Genomic DNA, 23,494 nt, shown 5'->3' on the forward strand with positions numbered 1-23,494 from the left:
TTTAATTGAAACAGAATTGATTAAAAACCAGAATCAAAAGAAGTTTAAAATAGCGTAGGCTACACTCTACGTCCCATTGCATGTCATAGCATCTGAGAATTCACCAGTATGACACAGCTTGACTCTGGGGTCATACCCTCTTCATGACTCCAATCCTACCCCATACTTCCAGTGTGCTCATGGCCTCGGGCCTTCCGGTGTACACAAAAGTGCCCATCGAATACTTCCTTGAAACACAGCTCGAGCGCGATTTATAAATAATGGATTAAACACGTAAAGAATATACGGTACTAATTTACAAAAACGCTCCTTGGTCAATAAAGAAGAGGGAAGACACACGAGTCACTTTAAAAATTAATCAAAGAGAAAAAAACGAAAGAAAAAAGGGATAAAAAAAAACAGAGAGAGAAATTTATGATAAAAAATTGGCTAGAAAAATAAAACCAAAGTCTTTTCCCCATAAAATTTTCCAAGGGGGAAGGAGTAAGTCTTTAAAAAATTTACAAAAACGCTTACTAATTTCCAAAAACGCTCCTTGGTCTATAATGGAGGGGGAAGACACAAGAGTCAGTTTAAAAACTAATCAAAGAGAAAGAAAGGAAATAAAAAAGGGAGAAAAAAAACAGAGAGAAATTTATGATAAATACATTGGCTAGAAAATAAAACCAAAAGTATTTTCCCCAAAAAATTTTCCACGGGGGAAGCAGTCAGTCATTCACAAAAAATCAAGACCAAACTGCAAAATCTATTTTTTATTTCTTGTATTTCAGCTTCTCCACTGATTCACTTGTATTTGTAAACACAAAATTGCCTTGGCCAAGAGCTCCAGTTGAGGTGGGGGGGGGGGTCAGGCCAGGAAAGTGATCAGATTTCTCTCGTTTTCTTATTGAAAAAATATAAAAGACAAAAAAAAAACTCTAGATTGTGAAGACCCTTTTCTGGTATCTCTATTAGAAAAATTAAAAAAAAAATCTTGACACCTCCTACATTTTTGTGAACTGAAATCTCTGTCCTTTGATTTAATTTATCAAACAGTTCGTGGTAACAAACTGTAAGTAAGGAGCGATTCGGCTCAATAGTAACCGATATTCTGAAAAACGAAATTTTGATACCATTAGATGCATCAAAAGAATCGGATTTGTATGCTGATTTCAAATATACAAATATAATTTCATCAATTTTACCCCCCTAAAAGTGATAGAATATTAATGGAAATCAAACAATAAGATTCAATGTATCAGAAAACCCTTCTGTAGAGGTTTCAAGTCCTATCCAACAATAGTCACGAGCCTGAAAAAATTGCCGTATTTTCGAAAAAGGGGGAAAAACCCCTAAAAATGATAGAATATTAATGAAAATCACACCATCAGATTCAGTGTAACAGAAAACCCTACTACAGATATTCCAACCTCCTATCTGCAAAAATGTGGAATTTTGTACTTTTTGCCAGAAGAAAAGTCATGGATGCGTGTTTATTTGTTGTTGTATTTCTTTCCAAGGGTGATCGTATCGACCCAATGGTCCTAGAATATCGCGAGAGGTCATTCGAACGAAAATTAAAAGTTCTAGTGCTCTTTTTAAGTGACACAAAAAAAATTGGAGTGAAACTAGGCCCCTCCCACGCTCATTTTTCCCAAAGTCACCCGATCAAAATTTTAAGATAGCCATTTTATTCTGCATAGTCGAAAATCTGATAAATAAGTCTGAGGATGACTTAATCCCCCACAGTCCCCGGGGGAAGGACTGCAAGTTATGAATTTTGCCCATTGTTTACACATAGTATTGGTTATTGGGAAGTATACGGACGTTTTCAGGAGGGGTTTTTTCTGCCTGTGGGGGGGGGGGTCAGAGGAGAGGGTTACGCGGTATGTTGTTTTCATAGGGGAAGGGACATTTCTAGGAAGGGGGCACCGAATTTCCCAGCATTATTTAAAAAACGATCAGAAATTAAATTTTTAAAAGCAAGTTTTGTTTTAACTGAAAGTAAGGAGTGACATTTAAACCTAAAACGAACAAAAAATATTCCGTATATGAAAGGGGCTGTCCCCTCACCTTGCTCTTTACGCTAAAGTTTTATATTGTTTTAAAAAATAGAGTTGTGAGAAAGAGTCGAACCTTAGCGAAAAGAGCGAGGTGTTGATGAGGGGACAGCCCCTTTTATATACAAATAATTTCTGTTCGTTTTAAGATTTAATGTTTTAATCTTAAGATTAAGATTAAAAATTTTTATTTTTAACATCCATAATTTAATAAATAAAAAACAACACGTTCGCGCAGGAGAAAAATCTGTGAGGGTTTGCGGTTGCGCTAAAGCCCACGTAGCTACTAACCTATTAAACAATTTGAAAAAAAATACGTTTTCTAAAGAGTTAAAGAGGCTGAGTCACAAGTTCGAACCTTAAAACGTACAGGGATTAGAAGGCACAGTTGGGGGGCTGCGACCCCCAAAAACCCCCGCTTTCGCAGCCTTTAAATAAAAAAAAAATTTTTAACTGAAAGTAAGGAGCGACATTAAAACTTAAAACGAACATAAATTATTCCGTATATGAAAGGGGCTGTGCCCTCCTCAACCCCTAGCTCTTTACGCTAAAGTTTTTATTGTTTAAAAAAAGAGTTGTAAGAAAGTCAAACTTTAGCGTAAAGAGCGAGGCGTTGAGGAGGGCACAGACCCTTTCATATACGGAATAATTTCTGTTTGTTTTAAGTTTTAATGTCGCTCCTTACTTTCAGTTTAAATTTTTTTTTATTTAAAGGCTGCAAAAGCGGGGGTTTGGGTGGCGGCAGCCCCCAACTGTACCTTCTAATCCCTTTACGTTTTAAGGTTCGAACTTGTGACTCAGCCTCTTTAACTCTTTAGAGAACGTAGTTTTTTTCAAATAATTTCTGCACATTTTTGTACAGTTTATTACTTATTATTGTTTGACTAACTGTTAGCTGATCGTGTCAGGAGTTAAAGTTGGGGGGCTGCCGCCCCACAAACCACCCGCTCTTGAACATTCTTGTGTTGAGGCTTTTAATTCGTGAATACTCAAAGCACGTCGTACAGGGTGCCTCCTAATCCCTGTACGTTTTAAGGTTCGAACTTGTGACTCAGCCTCTTTAACAGCCCCCCCACTGTGCCTCCTAATCCCTGTACGTTTTAAGGGTCGACCTTGTAACTCAGCCTCTTTAACTCTTTAGAAAACGTAATTTTTTTCAAATAATATAAAAAAGAAATCGAGTTTTTTTTTTAAGTTTTGTTTTCAGTTTATAAAGATATTCTTCAGAAAGGCAATTGAATCCGGATCTTCCATATAATATTCAGGAGTAACGACCACGGTACCAAAGACACACACGCTTCCTTATATTTTTAGCATGTGGAATCTATATTTGAGGCAAGCAAATACCCACAAAACTCGATGTTTGGTTTTTGAAAAATAGGGAAGAAGTGATCAGATTGAGCTTAACTTTCAAGAATAAGCTTCCAGGCCCCAAGAAAGCTTATCCTCTTAATTTCAGTCCAGTATAACAAAGTTAAAGGGGGGGGGGGGCGGTGGTGGGAAAATATAACAAGGGCTCTTATAAGTAAACGAGGTTTTTCGTTAATTCAAATTCAGAAGATAATTTTTTCGGTCTGAAAAAATGAAATGGCGCTAAAAAGTTAATTTCTGCATTGAATGAGTCCTCATTCACCTGGATCAGTTTCCAACTGTGACCTGTACGCAAGGCTAACAAAAAAAAAATGAACTTTAAGTTGCTATATTTGTTTTTTGGAAAACAAGGAAGGATTAATTAGATTTAGCTTACATTTCGAGAATAATCTCCGGGCCCTAGGAAAGTTCAACCTCTAAATTTCAGCCCAATCGGACAACGTTAAAGGGGGGCTGTGGTCGGAGGGTCGAAACTTCCGGCCCACTTTCACCCATGAAGATAAAGTCGGAGGGGGGTGAAATTTTGAACGTGCATGAGTTTGAGCTTGGGCTACAAAATGCGATTACCGCAGTCTCTCTGCGACCGCTAGGACCGGAAATCGCTTAACACTGTGGTGGGTCGCCTCTTTATAGAGGCACAAGTGTGCCTCCTTGATTAAATAAATAAAAACATTTTTTTTAACTGAAAGTAAGAAGCGACATTAAAACGTAAAACGAACAGAAATTATTCCGTATATGAAAGGGGCTATTTCCTCCTCAACGCCTCGCTCTTTACGCTAAAGTTTTTTACTGTTTTAAAAAACAGAGTTGTGAGAAAGAGTCAAACTTTAGCGAAAAATGCGAGGTGTTGAGGAGGGGACAGCCCCTTTTATATATGAATAATTTCTGTTTGTTTTAAGATCTAATATCGCTCCTTACTTTCTGTTTAAAAACTGTTTTTTTTTTATTTAATTTTAGTAACTAATGCTAATGCTAAGCTTTCAGCATTATTTAAAAAAAGATCAAAAATTAAATTAAAAAAAAGAAGTTTTTCAACTGATAGTAAGGAGCAACATTAAAACTTAAAAAGAACAGATTTCATTACGTATATGAGGGGATTCGCCCCCTTGTCAATACCTCCCTCTTTACGCTTAAGTTCGAATTTTGTTCCAGTTCTTTAAGAATTACCCCTGAATCACAAAGACCGTTTAATTAGAATAAATAGCTCTTGTGAAAGTACTAAAAAATTGAAATTCTTGACCCCTCCTTCATTTTGTGAATTGGAATACCTGTCCTTTGATTTATTTTATAGTAACGAATCCTAATGCTAAGCTTTCATCAGAAATATCACAGCTCAAGTTCAAATTTTTAACATCCACAATTTAATAAATAAAAAAGAACACGTTCGCGCTGGAGAAAAATCTGTGAGGGTTTGCGATTGCGCTAAAGCCCACGTATAGCTACTAACCTATTAAACAATTAAATAAAGAAAAACAACAATTTTTTTTAACTGAAAGTAAGGAGTGGCATTAAAACGTAAAACGAACAGAAATTATTCCGTATATGAAAGGGTCTGTCCGCTCCTCAACGCCTCACTCTTTACGCTTAAGTTCAAATTTTGTTCCAGTTCATTAAGAATGACCCCTGAATCACAAAGACCGTTTAATTAGAATAAATAGCTCTTTTGAAAGTACTAAAAAATTGATATTCTTGACCCATCCTTCATTTTTGTGAATTGGAATCCCTGTCCTATGATTTATTTTAAAGTAACGAATCCTAATGCTAAACTTTCACCAGAAATATCACAGCTCAAGTTCAAATTTTTATTTTTAACATCCACAATTTAACAAATACAAAACAACACATTCGCGCTGGAGAAAAATCTGTGAGAGTTTGCGATTGCGCTAAAGCCCACGTAGCTACTAACCTAATAAATAATTAAACAAAAAAAAACAAGTTTTTATAACCGAAAGTAATGAGCGACATTAAAACTTAAAACGAACAGAAATTATTCCGTATGTGAAAGGGGCTGTCCCCTCCTCAACACCTCCCTCTTTACGCTAAAGTTTTCAAATGGCATTCTGACATGACTTCCGAATTAACTTACGTAGCGAATTTCTATATTCGTATATTTTTATTACGTATATTAGAGAGTTTTCCCCCTAGTCAATACCTCGCTTTTTACGCTAAAGTTCGAATTTTGTCCGTATCACAAACCCCTGTACCACAAAGGACGGTTAATTACAATAGATAGCTCTTTTGAAAGTACTAAAAAAAAAACTTTAGCGTAAAGGGCGAGGTATTGACTAGGGGGCGAACCACCTGATATACGTAATAATTTCTGTTCGTTTTAAGTTTTAATGTTGCTCCTTACTTTCAGTTGAAAAAACTTGTTATTTTTATTTAATTTCTGATCGTATTTCGAATAGTGCTGGGAAATCCAGTGCCCCCTTCATAGTAATGTCCCTCCCCCCAAGGAAACATCTTCCATGGAAATATCCTCCCTTGAAACCTCCTCCTCTGACCCCTCCCCCCGCACCAGAAAATAAATCCCTCCTGAAACGTCTGTATATTTCCCATTAACTAATGCTATACGTAAACAATGGGCAAAGTTCATAACTTGTAGCCCTTCCCCCAGGAACTGTGGGGGATTAAGTCATCCCCAAAGACATATTTATTAGATTTTCGACTATGCTGCACGAAATGGCTATCTCAAAATTTTGATTGGGTGAAATCGGGAAAAAATGAGCTTGGGAGGGGGCCAAGTTGCCCTCTAATTTTTTTTTGTCACCTAAAAAGGGTACTAGAACTTATAATATCCGTTCAAATGAGATCTCTCACGATATTCTAGGACTACTAGATCGAAACGATCACCCCTGAAAAAAAAAACACAAATAAACACGCATCCGTGATCTTTCTTCTGGTAAAAATTTTGTTTACAAAACTCCACATTTTTGCAGATTGGAGCTTGAAACTTCTACAGTAGGGTTCTCTGATACGTTGAATCTGATAGTGTGATTTTCATTAAATTTCTGTGAATTTTAGGGGTTGTTTCCCCCAATTTTCGAAAACAAGGCAAATTTTCTCAGGCGCGTAACGTTTGATGGGTAAAACTAAACTTATATATTTGAAATCAGCATTAAAATCTGATTCTATTGATGTATCCATTGATATCAAAACTCCGGTTTTTAGAGTTTCAATTACTATTGAGCCGGGTCCCTCCTTACTTACAGTTCGTTACCACGATCTGTTTGATAATCAAATATGTAAACAAACCTAAAATAAATCAAAATAAATAATTCAAATCAAGATAAAATAAATCAAAATAAATAAAAAAGAAACTAATGTAAATAATAGAAATAAATAAAAATAATAAACATAAAAATAAAACAGAAACAAGACACCACATGAATCAAAAATAATAAATAAATAATAACACAAAAGAAATGTAATAAAAACAAAATAAGTCAACAATCTACTTCCAGAAAGAAAGGGAATTATAGACTGCTAAAAGCATTGTTTATTGGGGTCAAAAGAATAACACGATCAAATTTTTAAGTAACATTTAAAAATGTTTTTCCAAGCAATCGAATTATACTAGCTTTTAGAGCAAAAGAGAAAATGATTAGTCAAAAGCTAGACGTTGATCTTAGACACGGAGAAACTCAGGGCACCTACGCAGCTATTTATTTCAGAAAAAGAGAGCAAATTTCAAAAATCAAAGTTTGCAGAATAACATTTCTTGAATTAACATAGTCGATCCATACGTCCTGGGCGTAGCCCTGGCATACCCAGGGCATGTCTCCAGGGCAAGTGTAGGCTATAACCTCTTATGCAGCCAGCAGGACACAAATTTTCACTCTATATCAAACCTAATTGCATGATTATGAAAAAAAAACCTTCCTGTTAGGCTGTTAATACAATAATCTTCCATCCAAGAACATTAATGTTAAACGAAGACTCTGGAAACTTTTTCAGGAGCGGACTCAGATAGTCTCCTATTTAAATGCAGCTTACGTCGAACTTGTAGAAATGCACCTTTGTTCGAGGAAATAAACCGCCCCCGGGGTGTCAGAGAAAGGGCAAGCCCAAGTCATGTTGACTTTCCATAATTTGTAAAGCAGCATATGTTTTTGTGTTTCATAATATCGCAAGAAAAAATAATAATACCAGAGGGATAATCAAGGTTTCAAACATTTGGTGGCAACGAAATGTATGCACGAGCGACCTGGCCCAATATTAACCGATAAAAATTATAAAACAAAAAATAAGGAATTTTGAAAAACAAAATAATATATCAAAAGATTCGTCTTTTTATACTAATTCCAAACATAGCCTATATATTTTATTAAATTTAATATTATCCATGAAAAGCTATGAGGCTGAGAAAATTTACCTGATATTGGAAAAATAGGAAAAAAAAACCTAGTGATCATTAAGATTAGATTCAACAAAATAGCCACCATTAGATTCAACATATCAGGAAATCCTACAGTAAAAGTTTCAAGCTCTTGTACACAAAAACATGGAATTTTGTATTTTTGGCCAGAAGAAAGATCACAGATATGTGTTTGTTTAAATTTTTTCCGGGGTTGACCGCATGGAACCAATGGTCCGAGAGGATTAAGAGAGGACTCGTTACCCTCACATTTTTCTGGTCACTAAAAAGGGGCACTTGAATTTTAATTTCCGTTCGAATGAGCCCTCTCATGATATTCATGGACCACTAGGTCGATACGATCACCCCTGGGGAAAAAACAAAACTAAAAAAAGAAACAAATAGACACGCTCCCTGATCTTTCTTCTGGCAAAAAATACAAAATTCCACATTTTTTCAGATAGGCGCTTCAAACTTCTACAGTAAAAAACCACGAGAGCGTCTCAGAACAAATCTATGAATTGACTCCATTTTAAATTTCTCTGTATGTTTCATACAAGAATAACGACAAAGACCTGCCCTTCCATAAGACAAACAAAAGGTAAAACAATGATCAATTATTTGAAAGCAGTCAAATTTAGATAAAATTAAATGAATATTTCGGCACTATATCCAAGACCGTCACCAACAAAGCACACATAAATATAAAATAAGACTTACAATAAAATACGCGTCCATTAGCACTAAATTAAAAGAGTCCTAGCATCATCACTTCAACAAGTTCAACCAGGACTCTGGTTGAACTTTCTGGTCACGCATTCTAATGCAAGACTTAAATTATATTTCTTTGTGCGCTGCTGATAACTGCTCTTATATATAGAACTGAAATATTCATCTTAAAAAAAGATTGTCACTATCTTAAAATAATTCCTTGCTGTGTTAGCTTCTGTTATTTGTAATTCATACAACAAACCGTAAATTGAAAACAACCTCGCTAAATCAAAAGGGCAATAAAGGCCTAAAAACGAACTTTCGTTAATTCCAGAGAGTTTGATAAGAAATAGCGTCTATGAATTTACTTTAGTTAACAACGAGACAGAAATAAGAACCAAAAAAGGAAGACCAAAAAAGATACAAAAATAAACCAGAAGAAAATTAAAGACTAAATTTATGTTGGCAAAACATTAAGAGAACTATTCTATGGAATTAAATGACTGATCAAGGGACGGTCCATGCCAACTAAACATTTATTTAAAAATAGCCTAAAGAAGTACTTTTTGAATGGAAAAACATAAATATTTAGATTTTTTTTTTAATATTTTTTTTTCTTTTTCTTTTTTTCTTTTTGTTATGAAAAAGATATGATGAGAGAGAGTATTTGATTCTTTTTTATGAATAATTAATCGTTTCAGAGTATAGTTTATATACGGTTTTTGATAAATTTTAAAACGGTAGGCTATCTTAGAATCTTTACTCGACGGAGGGTTGAAACCATGTGGGCTAAAATTGTCGTTTCACTCCACAAAATGGTAGAAAATACCACTTTTCAGTGATGCACTCTTTTTTTTTGCTACTAAAAAGGTACTAAAACTTTCAATTTGTTTCCTAATGAGCCATTTTCCAAAATTTTAGGACCATTTGTTCGATATGATCACCCCAGAAAAAAAAAACACTGAATAAAATGAACACGTATCCGTCTCGGAAATAATTTATGATTTCATAAGTCTGTAGATAGGGGCACCATAGCTATAAAATAGGGTTCTCTGATATGCTGAATTTTTTGAAGCGATTTTCATCAAGATCACTTGCATTTCTTGGGTTATTTTTCCTCTTTTTGGAAAACCCAACAAATCTTCTCAAGCTTTTAATTTTTTGTGGGTAAATTTAAAATTAACGAACATTATGGTTTTGAAATCGCCATAAAAGGTTGATTATTTTGATCTATATATTGCAATCAAAACTCCTTTTGCTAGTTCCGTTTACTATTACCACGAGTCACTCCTTAATTTCAGGCTTCCTATATATGAACTGTTTCATATATATGACCCTTGTTATCTCCGTTTTATACAAGCCTTCTGGTACATCTTGTTCTATTATATAGGGTTAAGTAACTACCCAAAATTCTCTCACAAATATTCATATTGGAACATGCTTTTACATAATCTAGTTAGGTTCCGTCAAATTCTTTTCATATATCTTTCAGGTAGACAATTAATAAAGCAGAAATTTGCATTAGTTCTTAACTTTTTCCCAGGCAAAGACAATTATACGAAACTTCCGTTGAATCCCAGTGTCTTTTATCATCGTTAATTTTTCCGTATTCTGTTATGTTTATTCCTTAAAGCCTATCCTTTATTTTAAAATTTAAGTAAGTTTTATTAAGACTAGATGGGATTGGGATTAATTGCATTCAGTAGGATTAGTACGGATAGGATTGGTCCCTGAGAATTTACGGTCTATTAACCAAATCCGTTTCCTCCCTTTTATATCCCTTGATTATGTGGTTAGTTTTATCTTTTTTAATACCTCGCATCACCCTCCTTTCTTCTCGAATAGTTTAATTTTGGCGTTAATTTCCGTTGCTTACAAAATTAACTAGTTTCAATAGGTCCTTCGTCGGACAGACATAAGGAGCTCCCGGAGTTCTAAAATCTTCTCGAATTTGTGGACAAGTCTTATTCAAATTATTAAATCTTTTTTTTTTATTGTCACCCTCCCCCAAAAACATTTTCTCTCCCCCCCCCGACCGAAAAAAAACTGCCTGCGTGCCTGCTTAAACGTATATTATGGGATCCTTGTCCCCTTCTCTTACCATGTGCAGAGATACCTTTTTTCTCTAATTTAACATAATTTTTTTTTTGAAATTTAATTTTTAACAGAAATATACTGCAGATACAACCTAAGAACAAGTTCAATCCAAGTTTGATTACGTACCTTTAGTAAAGATGTCAAAATAAGTCGGGCGATTGACAATAACCCCATTGGGTTCAATGCCAGGTCCAGCAACAGTGACCTTACTTGCATCACCAGCAAATCCTTCTACTTTAACTTCAAATGGTGACCGGGGTACATCCTTTTCAGCAAATCTCACTACAATTCTATGAGTTCCTTCTTGCCTTGGAGTATAGCTTGCAGAGTAAGTCAAGCTTCGGTCGTTGTTAAATTTTAGGTCAACCTGTTAAAAAAATAATCATAATAGCAGTTTTGATTTTAAAAATATAGGAAGAACTTCAAACATTAAACAAACATTTGTATTAACAAAGCTGTTTAAGGTATATCTCTACCGTTTTACTGATCTATTTCAATTTTTGTAGTAAAACGCTCGTCGGCATAATTATGTAATAATGGCTTTGGTGCAATTTCCCCCAGACGGAGGCAATTCCAGATGGATATAAAGCACTGAACAAAGCTCATACTCGGTTATTTCATCATAGACGTTTCCTCCATGAGGAAATAAACATGAAAATACTTTGTGGCGTTTGCAAACAGTAGCACAAATGTAAAAAGTCCTTTGGAAGGAGGTGAGAGGATGCACCTCCGTCATATTCCCTTCAAATGTTGCGCGAACTTTCGTTTCTACTTCTCTTAGTGAGTTTTTTTCTTTGTCTATCCATCTTTAGAGTCCTTCTTTTGCGAGATTGAAGAAGCTATGAAGGCAAGGCGGGGTTCAATCAGCGAAGGAGGTATGACTTTTCAGTTTGTATAGTTCGCAAAGCATGTAGAGGATTTACTGTCATATAGTACATTTTGAACATTAGCAACCTTACAGGATGGCAGTCATTCAAACAGTTCGTGGTAACGAACTGTAAGTAAGGAGCGACCCGGCCCAATGGTAACCGAAACTCTAAAAAACGGAATTTTGATACCAATAGATACATCAAAAGAATCAGATTTTAATGCTGATTTCAAATATATAAATTTCATCAAGGTTAATCATACCAATTAAAAGTTACGCGCCTGAAAAAATTTGGCCGATTTTCGAAAAAAGGGGGAAAGACCCCTAAAAGTTATAGAACCTTGATGAAAATCCCACCATTATATTCAGCGTATCAGAGAACCCTACTGTAGAGGTTTCAAGCTCCTATCTACAAAAATGTGGATTTTTCTCTTTTTTGCCAGAAGAAAGATCACGGGTGCGTGTTTATTTGTTTGTTTTTTTTTCCAGGGGTAATCGTATTGAACCAGTGGTCCTAGAATATCGTAGGAGGGCTCATTGGAACGGAAATTAAAAGTTCTAGTGCCCTTTTTGAGTGACCAAAAAAATGGAGGGCAACTAGGCCCCCTCCCACGCTCATTTTTTCCCAAAGTCACCCGATCAAAATTTTGAGACAGCCATTTTGTTCAGCATAGTTGAAAATCTAATAAATATGTCTTTTATGATGACTTAATCCCCCACAGTTCCCAGGGGAAGGGCTGCAAGTTATGAACTTTGCCCATTGTTTACATATAGTATTGGTTATAGGGAACTATACAGACATTTTCAGGAAGGATTTTTTTCTGGGGGGGGGCTGGAGGTGGGGGTTACTTGGGAGAATCTTTCCGTGGAGGATGTTTCCTTGGGGTAAGGGACATTTCTATGAAGGGGGCACCGGATTTCCCAGCATTATTTAAAAAACGATCAGAAATTAAATTAAAAAAAACAACTTTTTTCAAATGAAAGTAAGAAGCAACATTAGAACTTAAAACGAACAGAAACTATTACGTATATGAGGGGTTTCGCCCCCAAGTCAATACCTCGAACTTTACGCAGTTTTTTTTTTAGTGATTTGAAAAGAACTATCTAATCTAGTTAAACGGCCTTTGTGATTCAGGGGTTTGTGATTTAAACAAAATTTTAACTTTAGCGTAAAGAGCGTGGTATTGACTAAGGGGAGAACCCTCTCACATACGTAAAAACATATACTAATAAAAAAACATAAAAAAAAGCGATACGGCTCAATAGTAATCGAAACTTTAAAAAACGGAATTTTCATGTCAATAAATGTACCAAAAGAATGGGCTTATATTGCTGATTCTAAATATGTAAATTTTATTAAGTTTAGTATTACTCATCAAGGGCTCCCCTACAAGTGAAAGAATTTTAATGAAAATCACACCGTCAGATTCAGCGTATCAGAAAATCCTATTACAATGGTTTCAAGCTCATATCTGCAAAAATGTGCAACTTTGTATTTTTTGCCAGAAGAGATCACGGATGCGTGTTTATTATTTTTTTTTAAGGGGTAATCGTACCGACCCCGTGGTCCTACAACATAAAGAGACAGCTCATTCGAACGGAAATTAAAAGTTATAGTGCCCTTGTCAGAGACCAAAAATGCTGGAGGGTAACTTGGCCCCCTCCCACGCCCCTTTTTTCCCAATTTCGTCTGATTCACAAAGGAATAAATTTTTTTGTACTTTCATCAGAGATATTTATTATAATTAACGGCCTTTGTGATTAAGGAGTCATTCTTAAAGAATTGGAACACGATTCGAATTTAACGTAAAGAGTGAGGTATTGACTAGGGGGCGAACCCAATAATATACGTAATAAAAATATACGAATATAGAATTTCGTTACGTAAGTTAATTTGTAAATTACGTCAGAACCAAAATTAAAAAGAAAGCCATTTAGCAAAAGAAAAGTAAAATTAATATGCAAATTTGTTTTACTTATTCAATGACGGTGAGCCAAAATAAAAGCTGCATTAACTAAAATACGATCAGAAATTAAATAAAAAAAACAAGTTTTTTAAACTGAAAGTAAGGAGTGACATTAAAACTTAAAACGAACAGAAATTATTCCGTATATGAAAGGGGATGTCCCCTCCTCAACGCCTCGCTCTTTACGCTAAAGTTTTTATTGTTTAAAAAAATAAAGTTGTGGGAAAGTCAAACTTTAGCGTAAAGAGCGAGGCGTTGTGGAGGGGACATCCCCTTTCATACACGGACTAATTTCTGTTCGTTTTAAGTTTTAATGTCGCTCCTTACTTTCAGTTTAAAAAACTTGTTTTTTTTTTATTTAATACACAATGAGGACAGAGTCGAGGACATGATGATGAGGGCTTCAATTTTGAACGCCCAAGGCAGACTTGAACCTTTTCCATGACAAAACTAATTTTTAATTGTGTAAAAAACGGAGTTTATCTTTTGGGGTAACAGAGTCTATTCCTTGCCCTTTTGTGGTGCCGAATGGGTTTCGCGAGCCTTATAATTTACCAGGCAACCACATTCCCACAAGAGCCTTATGCAAAACGTATATAGACGGACAATCGGTTATCTAGCTCAGCAGTTCAAACGGCTTTATGTGACATTTCTTATCAAACAGAGACTTTAGCCTATATGCTTAAGGTTATTATGTTCTGTTTACTCGTTCAATCCATATTCCCATATCCTGGTCGGTTCTTGAGATATTCAAGTTTCAGTACTTATTTAAAAATCCGCTATACCTCATTTCTCACCTTTACAAATATTTGGAAATCGGAATTTTGCTATCAACGCTTGCTTGTCAAAAAAAAGGAAGCCCGTTTTATTTTAATCTTCTATTAAATTTACGTTACACAACGTAATTTAAGTTACACAACGTCTTATGAATTGCTACAGCCAAGATGGAAGAACGTTTTGAATCAAAATATCACTCCCAACTAGCCAGCGTTAAAAAATCAGATTCGATCGAAGCGCCAAAATGTTCCGAAAAATCAGTTTAATTGCACGAAACAATCCACCCGAATTCCCTTTGCATAAGAGTCCCAAATTAATTCTTGAAGGGGGAAAATGAGGGGGGAAAATCGATTTTTCTATTTAAAAATATTTTGGAGTATAAATAGTTGTTTCCTATCAAATCAAGCGTGACGAGTCTGAATCCGACTTCAGAAATCTAGCTTTCCGTACCCAGTATCAATTCTCACCTTCTTGGAATGGAGGAGAAGGTAAAGTATGCAGATCATTATTTGACAGATGTCTGCGATAAAAGGATCAGTTAATATCAAATAGTGCTGTATTGCCAAATATAAGGTCAAAAGCAGTTTTTTTTGTATTTACCAGATTTCCACCTTTAAGGAGCCTGTAATATGAGGGGTTGCTAAGCATAATATCTTGAAAACTACTTCTTTAATCGAGATCAAAACTTTAAATCAATCAGTTAATAAAAAAGAACGTCTAGAACTCAGCTAAATTAATCACAAAAACATTTTGATTTTAAAGCACAATCTAAAGGTAGTTCTTCTTCCTGTTCGTCTTCGTTATCATTCTCATCCTCTTATGTAGCAGCGTTAGAAAATAACGCCCCTTTAAACTCCCCGCAGGCAAAGCTGCAGGGTAAACCGCTCCAAAGGGAACTGCATCTGCAAGATTCGCACCCGCTGGTGCACCGGCATTGCACCATCGGTTCTGGTGAAGCATCTGTCATAATGGGGAGATATATATTCGGCGACAAAGAGAGGCCCCAACCCCACTGTTCAGTCTATAGCAAATTGGACGTGTCTTGCCACTATATTATTTTCAAATATCACCTGTGTAAGCGGTACTTTGCGGAAGCCAAAGTAGACGGAAGCCGCTCAGCCTGAACGAAAGCATTTGCACTTGCAACCAGCATTGTAAATGCTCGCACCCGAACATCCTTTAAGGTTTTCTCATTACTTTTCCCATTGTATATGCGGAGCAAAGCTTTCTCTCCAGCTTCAGCGATCTCCTGGTGGTTTGATCCTGGTGCCATGAAGGTCTTGGAAGCATCCTTAAAAATCCCATATTTAACTAACAAGGAAACCAGTGCTCTTTCCGCTAAACCACGAGATCTAGATGTTGTATCGCAGCCAGACATTGTGTGGTAAACGAGAAGATTTTCTGCTGCTTCGGTTTGTTCTTGATCCTTTTTATGTCGTACACTCGTCGGCTATTTTCATGCGTGTCTCTCTGCATAAGGATATCATACGCATCAAGCTTGGTATGGTACAGCAGAAGAACTAATAGGTCGGTATCATTCCAAATCAAAATGTTGGACAAAGTGACAGCGCAAATGACTGTAGTTTTTACAATAAAAATATTGGCCTCGTCCGGAGCAACTAGAACTTATATCCTGAGTTCGCCAGCCTCTTAGTAAGTAGGTCGACGAAGCGTTGTTTATTTTTGGGATTTCTCAAAAATTCCTGTTTACTTTTGACGAAGATTCATGTTAGGGGAGAATTCAATCACTGGACACGACAAACCTGTGGTTCTCTTCAGCTCTGTGCAATTTTTCGTCGTCGGTGTATCACTGCAAGAGTCAAAAACTACCTCAGCCTGACCGAAATGTCTTGTGACATAATCTACGCAAGATCCTGCCACATCAGAGTATATGGGTCTGGCAGTCCAAAGGATTTTTTAGATTTGCCAGCCATGGTCGAACACTCTCTGGGAGTCATAAACAATAAGTAGAACAACAGGGAAACTTTATACAAGGCAGTGGAGCGCAACTTTAAATGAATATTTCGACCCTATATCCAAGGGCTGTCCTTATCAAAACAAACGAAGAAAATAAAAAACAATATAAAATGAACTTATATTAAAATTCAATAATTAAAACAGAAAAGAGTGTTTTTTTAATTATTTAAAAAAAGACTTAGTATCATTAGTTCAAGGAAGTTCAACCAGGACTCAACCAGGTCCTGGTGATAAATATATATATAACGGAAAATTCTTCTTTTGTATTTCATATGAATGATTATCTCAAATTAGTAGAAAAAGTTAAATGTTTAAGCTGGGAGTACTGTGCGGCATCGCTAGTCGGCAGCACATTTTTTTAATGTTTATGTAATAAAAAAAAGTTGGTGATTTTTTTTTAGTTTTGAACCATCTAGTTTGTATTTAGTGCAAATGGTGCTGAAAGTTTAACCAGCTACTGGTAAATGAGGAACATTCACAATGCAAGTTTATTTAGCTAAAAAAAAATGCAAAACACATTTGAAATCCTCTAAGAAAACATTATAGACAGAAAATATGATTTCTGTCAAGTTTTTTCTTCAAATCTTAGCCTCCCTGAAAGTTTTGCATCCTCCTATGTCTAATTCTATAAAAATTGCACAACAATTTTGTCTTGTGTAAATCAGGGTATTACATTTCCGGAGGGGGGTTCAACTGAATATCGTTTTTATGTTTTTATTTCCCTTCACAAGCAAAGCTCGGTCTCCTAGTGCTGTATGATAAAACTGATAACATAAGAAAAAGAGAATGGGTTATAAAGTGAAAACTATAATATAAATATAAATATAAAGTGGAAACTATAAAAGAAGCTTGAGTTAAGAATCCTCAATATTGCTATCAGACCTCAAAGGCCGCATTAGGTCATGCTGAGATTTCCATTCTTGTTCTCTCCAAACTATTAAGAACCTCCCTATAGGCCCCCTCTCCACAAAGTCATCCAATCAAAAGTTTGAGATAGACATTTTGTTCAATATAATACAAAGGTTCAATATCTATTGTTTTAGTGATTCTTAATTGCTACTAAATTTAATTTTTTGAAAGCAAAGGAAATCTATTTCGATATTAAAACAAAGAATTACAGATCTATATCTTGTTTTTAAAAGACAAATTACGATTACTTTTCAGATAATCCACTATTTTTGCAAATATGATGCACTCATTTTTGAAAGCATATCCCGGGAAGGCTCATTTTAAACCTATTACTCATATCTACGTGCTTTTGATCAATTTTACCATCCAAAAGTGCCATATAGCACTAAAATCGGTACTTATTAAGTGGAAGAGTTTGGAAGCATAAAACGGTACCATTGCAATAACTAAGGTCCAAAGCCCTTAACTGGAGGTTTATAAGACCCCTCACATATAATTCCCCTGCAGACCCTCTTAGTAAGTTTCATAAATCACCTACTCATCTTAAAAGTAAAAGATTATTGCGTAAAAAATTGATTAAAACTAAAAACTTTTCAACTGAAAATCTACCAAAAATTAAGTTTGAATGATCAACAGTTCTGAATTGAACCTTTAAACTTCACTCTGCGATGAAGCCTGGTTGCTAGTTCTAATGGCGGTAATTTAGAGGAAAGGATGTTCTTGCCACCTTACTTTTTTACTCCTGCCTTGGTTTTGAAAAACATCTTTTTTTGGTCATTTCATTAGAAAAGATACTTTTTTCATTAAAAGAAAAAATAGGGAAAACAACCGAAAGTGCAGTTTATGGGAATGCGCTATCCCGTCAAATTTATAAAAAGCGATTAGGTATAAATATAAGCTTTTAACAACCCTCTTTTGTTACAGTAGCCTTCTAGTTTCTGCTAGTCAGTAGGTGATTTATAAAGTCGTGTCTTCTTCATTATGGCCTTTTCAGGTGAAATCGGCCGAGTAAAAACAGCTTTTTGCTCATCAAAAAACAAACATTCCTGAAAAACATGTATTGTTTTGGGAAGTATGGATGATGAACTTTGTGTTATAGACTGAAAGTTCTTCGTAGCTGTCAAGGTTGTTGCAGTATTTTCTAGAGGTGCGTTATCTCCCCTAGATCGGTGATAATTAGAAACTATATTAAAAATAAGTTTTCAACTGAAACTAAGGAGTGCCATCAAAACTTAAAACGAACATACATTATTCCGTATAAATAAAAAAGATCATGGCAGCGTTGTTTCTACATTAAATTTTAATCAAAAACGAACAAAGATTAATTAAAAAAAAATAACAACAAAGTTTTCCCGAGGGAAGTAAAGAGCGAAGTTGAAACTTTTACTGAAAACACAAAATAATATAGGAGTTTTGATACAGTAAAAGCAATTTTTTTACGGAATAAAAATAAAGTATTTTAGGATGGTTGCTTTGTTTTACTTTCGTTTAATTTGATATTACTTCTACACAATGGCTCAATTCAATGACTGGCTCTCGTCTTGGTTCTGAAAAGGACATGTCATGATTAGTTTGTAGAGAAGTTCGAAATAAAGCCATCTTGATAGTATTAGGACTATAGACTAGCTGTAGAATTTGTATCATAGCTTGAAATTCACTGTTCTATAGAGAGAAATACCCTGATTTACAGAGTTCATATTATATCTTATTTGATCTTCATTTCAAGTAATACTTAAGCATATTTCTTACTATTTAAGATTGTATATTACTCGCTATTGGTATTATAGCTGGCGAGACCAAAATGCTACCTGATAAATCAATCCAATATTCCTGCATACTGAAAGTTACTGATGTCACAACTGGTGTACGACTATAAAAAACTTCAAAGATTAGTCTATTGTCAGGCTACATACTCATTTTGACTCCCAAATCAATATTCCTGTTTTTTATACTTGACTTTTGTGTTTTCAGTAAAGCGCTAATTTTCTATAATCCTAGAAACATAGGGAAACATAATTAGATGGTTTATTTGTACTAGTTTTATTGATATATGTTAGACAGGCTGTGAAGTAATTATTTTTCTTCGTTTTAAGTTTCAAATTAGCTCTTTACTTGCCTCGGAAAAACTTTGTTTTTTGAAATTAACTTATTCTAATTAACGGCCTTTGTGATTAAGGGATCATTTTTATACAATTGAAACAAAATTCAAACTTTAGCGTAAAGAGCGAGGTATTGACATGGGGGCGAACCCCCTAATATACGTATTAAAAATATATGAATATAGAAGTTCGTTACGTAAGTTAATTCGCAAGTTACTTATATTTATTACGAATAACAAAGTTAGTAAATAAAACTGAACAACTTTAAAGAAAGACATTTAGCCAAAAAAAAAAAATAATATGCAAATTTCGTTTTAATTATTCATGTACGGTGAGCCAAAATCAAAACCTGCATTAATTCTAAAACGTTCAGAAATTAAATAAAAAAACACAAGTTTTTTTAACTGAAAGTAATGAGCGACATTAAAACGTAAAACGTACATGAAAGGGACTGTCCCCTCCTCAATGCCTCCTCTTTACGCTAATTTTGACTCTTTCTCACAACTTTTTTTAAACAATAAAAAATTTTAGCGTAAAGAGCGAGACGTTGAGGAGGGGACAGCCCCTTTCATATGCGGAATAATTTCTGTTCGTTTTAAGTTTTAATATCGCTCCTTACTATCAGTTAAAAAAAAATACTTTTGTTTATTAACCTATATTAACCTATAGGTCCTTTTATTAACCTATAGGTACATTTATTAACCTATAGGTCCAAACGAGTTACACTTAGGCTCTTTATGGTGCCTAAGTCTTACTATTTTATCCTAACTTCAAATCACATAGCAACTATTCTTATAAGAAAGTGGTTTTCCTGTTTCCGTTCTTATAATCTATTTAAGCAAAAAAAAAATCTACCAACACCGCAATACGCCATTTTCCTGGCTTGTCCTATTTATAATAAAGTTCGTCAAGTATGTATATATATATATATATATATATATATATATATATATATATATATATATATATATATATATATATATATATATATATATATATATATATATATATCAAGTCAAGGTTGAGAGGGGTGAAATTGTCACTGAAAAAAAGGAAAATAAATCAAACAAGCTGATCAAAGTGGTGGTCAAGCTGATAGAAGGTGCTTGGGTAGGAGGGACAGGCTCAAACATGGCAACCGGGGGAAGGGGACTACAAGTGATGGGCTTTGCGAGACAGAAAGTTTTGATTAAAATGAAGATATGTATAAGCCAGGTTATTCTAAGGAAGCTGAAACGTATTTTTTCTGTGTCTAATTCTGACAATCCTCTTTCAAAGTTTAATTCAGCCGAATACTTCTTATTTCTCAATTATATGTATGTTCAGTTTTTCTTCTTATTTTTAAACTACTTTTTAATACTTATAATAAAGCCGCAAATTTAATTCAGGAAGCAAAGTGTTATGTAACTAAATTGTTACTGGATGTAGAAAAGCTTTAAATTCTTTCCTGTGTATCTTTCACTTTTCTTAGCTCCACTGGGATCTTCCCAGGTTCCTTGGATTTACTTTATTTGGTATCTGATCGGTCGAATATTGCCGCCATAGGTCTCATAAAATTTGAATTCCGCTTCCTTCCACAGAAAGACCTGATTTCAAGCCCTTAATTGTGCATCATATTATATGGAAAACCAAAAAAATTTCGATTTTTGTATGATTTTTCGTTTACTTATAATCATTAACTTCTTCTCTATTAATATTATGATTGTTTGGCTTCAAATGAACCTGTCTAGGTTTTACTAAGTGGTCAGAATAAATCCGGTACTTATTATTTACCGGGCAACACGCGAGAAGTGAAGTTTGGTTAATGCTAATGAAATAAAACAAATTATGATAAAAATAAAGTAGTTCAAAAACAAATTTTGACAATACATTTGCACATTAGAGGGGGGGGGGGGTAAAGCATAGCATATATTAAATACGTAACCTCGCCCAACCTAGGTGCTTTTTAGTCCCCATAAACCCAAAAAAACAAAGTTTAAATGTATTTCCTGGAGTGAGGAACCCTTTATTTAATCACTAAACATTGGAGATTTAACCGTTTATTATCCTATCTTCACAAAAAAAATTCTCGCGTGTCTTCTCACGTGTTGCCCGATAACTAAATAAGTACCATAAATTCTTATAGACTGCTGGAATCTTTACCCCTCTTTCGCTCTCCCTCTCGATTTTTTGTTTATGAGTTAGTGTTTAAAATGTATGTGCATCTTTCCCCTTCTTTACAAGCCATGGAGCTAATTTTTTTTTTTAATTCTGACTTATCAAATTGGTCTTTTTTATATTTTCTTTCCGCATTCTTTAATGCATTCTAAGTGAATAATGCATCCCCAAATAAATAAAGCTAGATGGCGCCTCATATTCGGAGAAAAAAAAAGTTTTCAACCACCCCCAGGTTTCCAGAGCAATTTTCCTATGCTTCAGATAGCAGCAAATGGTGCACTACTTTCGAAATTCGGTTAATAAAACATTTCCATTTTATTCCCTCAGGGGCGTTACTAGCCAAAACATTTTTTTTGGGGGGGGGGGTGGAATTCTTTTAGCGACCGACTGATCTTTTATACCGACTGTTTTCCCCACTAATTAACAAATTTCCATTTCTAATACGAAACTTGGGATCGCAATTCAGCCTAAAGAATCATATAATCTGAGTACGAATGGCTGCCTAGTTTTTTTTTCCCATGAGAAGCGCATGAACAACGACATGGTGACCTAGTGAAGAATGGAGCAATATATTAGGAGAAAAGTGATAACATGATTTACATACAAAAAGAGCTCACAATTGAAAAAATTGACAAAATTAAATTAAAATGCACAGATTAATCAAAAAAAAAAGAAAAAAGGAAGAAAATACAACTATATACCTTTAGATAAAATTTCATACGTATTGGTTTGGAAGACAGCCGGACTCACGGTAATTCGTCGAGTTTCCGCTCGTCTGTAATGTCAGTTTTGAAACACATTATGGCAAGGTGATCCAAACGGTCATTCTACATTGTTGTGCGAAACGTGTCATGATCAGTTTCAGTTTGCTAAAACTTCTTTATGCTGTGGTCACAGTTGGTGGCGCTGTCGCAACCCACTGGTAAACTGACCAGAGTCGGGAATATCGATTTGACAGCGTTAATTTCACGGAGTAGTCCCTCAAAGATGTGCGATTTATGATCTTGTTGCTTTCAACCTCATTCCTGGCCAAAAAGTGTTTGAGAGCCTTTAGCTCTAACATTAGTTCCGCGGGATCTAAGCCTTTTCCAGGAAACATCTTCACGAGTTTAGATAGGCTTTCATAGCTGTTATCCATTTTGCCCAGTAAACTTTGATATACTGGCCCCAGATAAGATGAGTTGTCGTAGATTGCATCCTCCAAGCCGTTCACTAGGGCTCTGAGGACACCGCAGAGCTCTTTAGCATAGAACAATTTCTAGTCATCCAGCGGGTTGGCTTCAAAATTAGTAATTGCCTCTGAATAACGAGTAGGCGCACGTCTACGATGGTGTTTAAGCTGGAAGATGTCATTGGTTATTCAACCAAATTTTTCCGCTACTACTTATGCTGCCTCAATTTGCCTCCCTATCTGATCCGGGTCTTCGAGGAGAGAATCTAAGATATCGCGTGTCGTCCTGAGTTTTTCGTTAGCAGTCATCAGATTCATATATATTCACAGATTCATATATAGCAGTGTTCAGCCTGCAACTTTTCCGCAAGAACCTTGGTCCTGAACATGACCTGGCGCATGAACACAAGCGTCAAAATAAAGTCAAATACGTCAAATAAAGTCAAAATACGCTTGGTAGATTATTTGATTTTATTTTTGCTCATTTTTTTGTTTAATGGAGTTCTTCACTTTTCTTTGAAAAACATATTTGGTGGAAAAAGTTTTTTTTATTAATTTCTGTTCGTTTTATATTGACACAGTCTTTTCAGGGAAAAAAATAATAGTTTAAATCTTTTCGTTTTTTAAGACTTTATAGTGTGGCCTGCTATTTGTATGCTGGAGAAACATTTTCAGCAATTTTTAACAACATACACCCTTTTAAAAATCTGGACACAAATAGTACTGTTTAATTAAGATTCATACCTCCTGTAGTTGACCTGAAATGGAAAACTTGATACCATTCGCAAAAAAATCTGTTTACTTACAGCCCTTACATAACTTACAACCCTTGCCCCGAGGGTTGTGGGGGAGTGTCCTCCTCATCATTCCCCATGTTTGGGGGAATGATGGGTGTGGGGGGGGGGGGGGCTAGTTGCCCTCCAATCACTTTCGACTATTAAAAAGGGCACAAGCCCTTTGAATTTCCAATCGAATGAGCCATTTTTGAAGTTTC

At 35.1% G+C, this 23,494-nt stretch overlaps 1 protein-coding gene across 1 annotated transcript in view; it reads right to left on the reverse strand.

Moving 5' to 3' along the window:
• LOC148949040 (filamin-A-like) overlaps positions 1–23,494 on the reverse strand; it is a 187,607-nt gene that overhangs the window by 47,958 nt on the left and 116,155 nt on the right. Inside the window, exon 8 of the mRNA XM_089095096.1 lies at positions 10,702–10,942. Within this exon, the coding sequence (XP_088951222.1) occupies positions 10,702–10,942 (241 nt within the window). The remainder of the gene's footprint in view (positions 1–10,701; positions 10,943–23,494) is intronic.

Source organism: Artemia sp. Qi Xiang Cuo, chromosome 9, assembly GCF_049724085.1.
Source record: "Artemia sp. Qi Xiang Cuo chromosome 9, ASM4972408v1, whole genome shotgun sequence".
NCBI lineage: Eukaryota > Metazoa > Arthropoda > Branchiopoda > Anostraca > Artemiidae > Artemia > Artemia sp. Qi Xiang Cuo.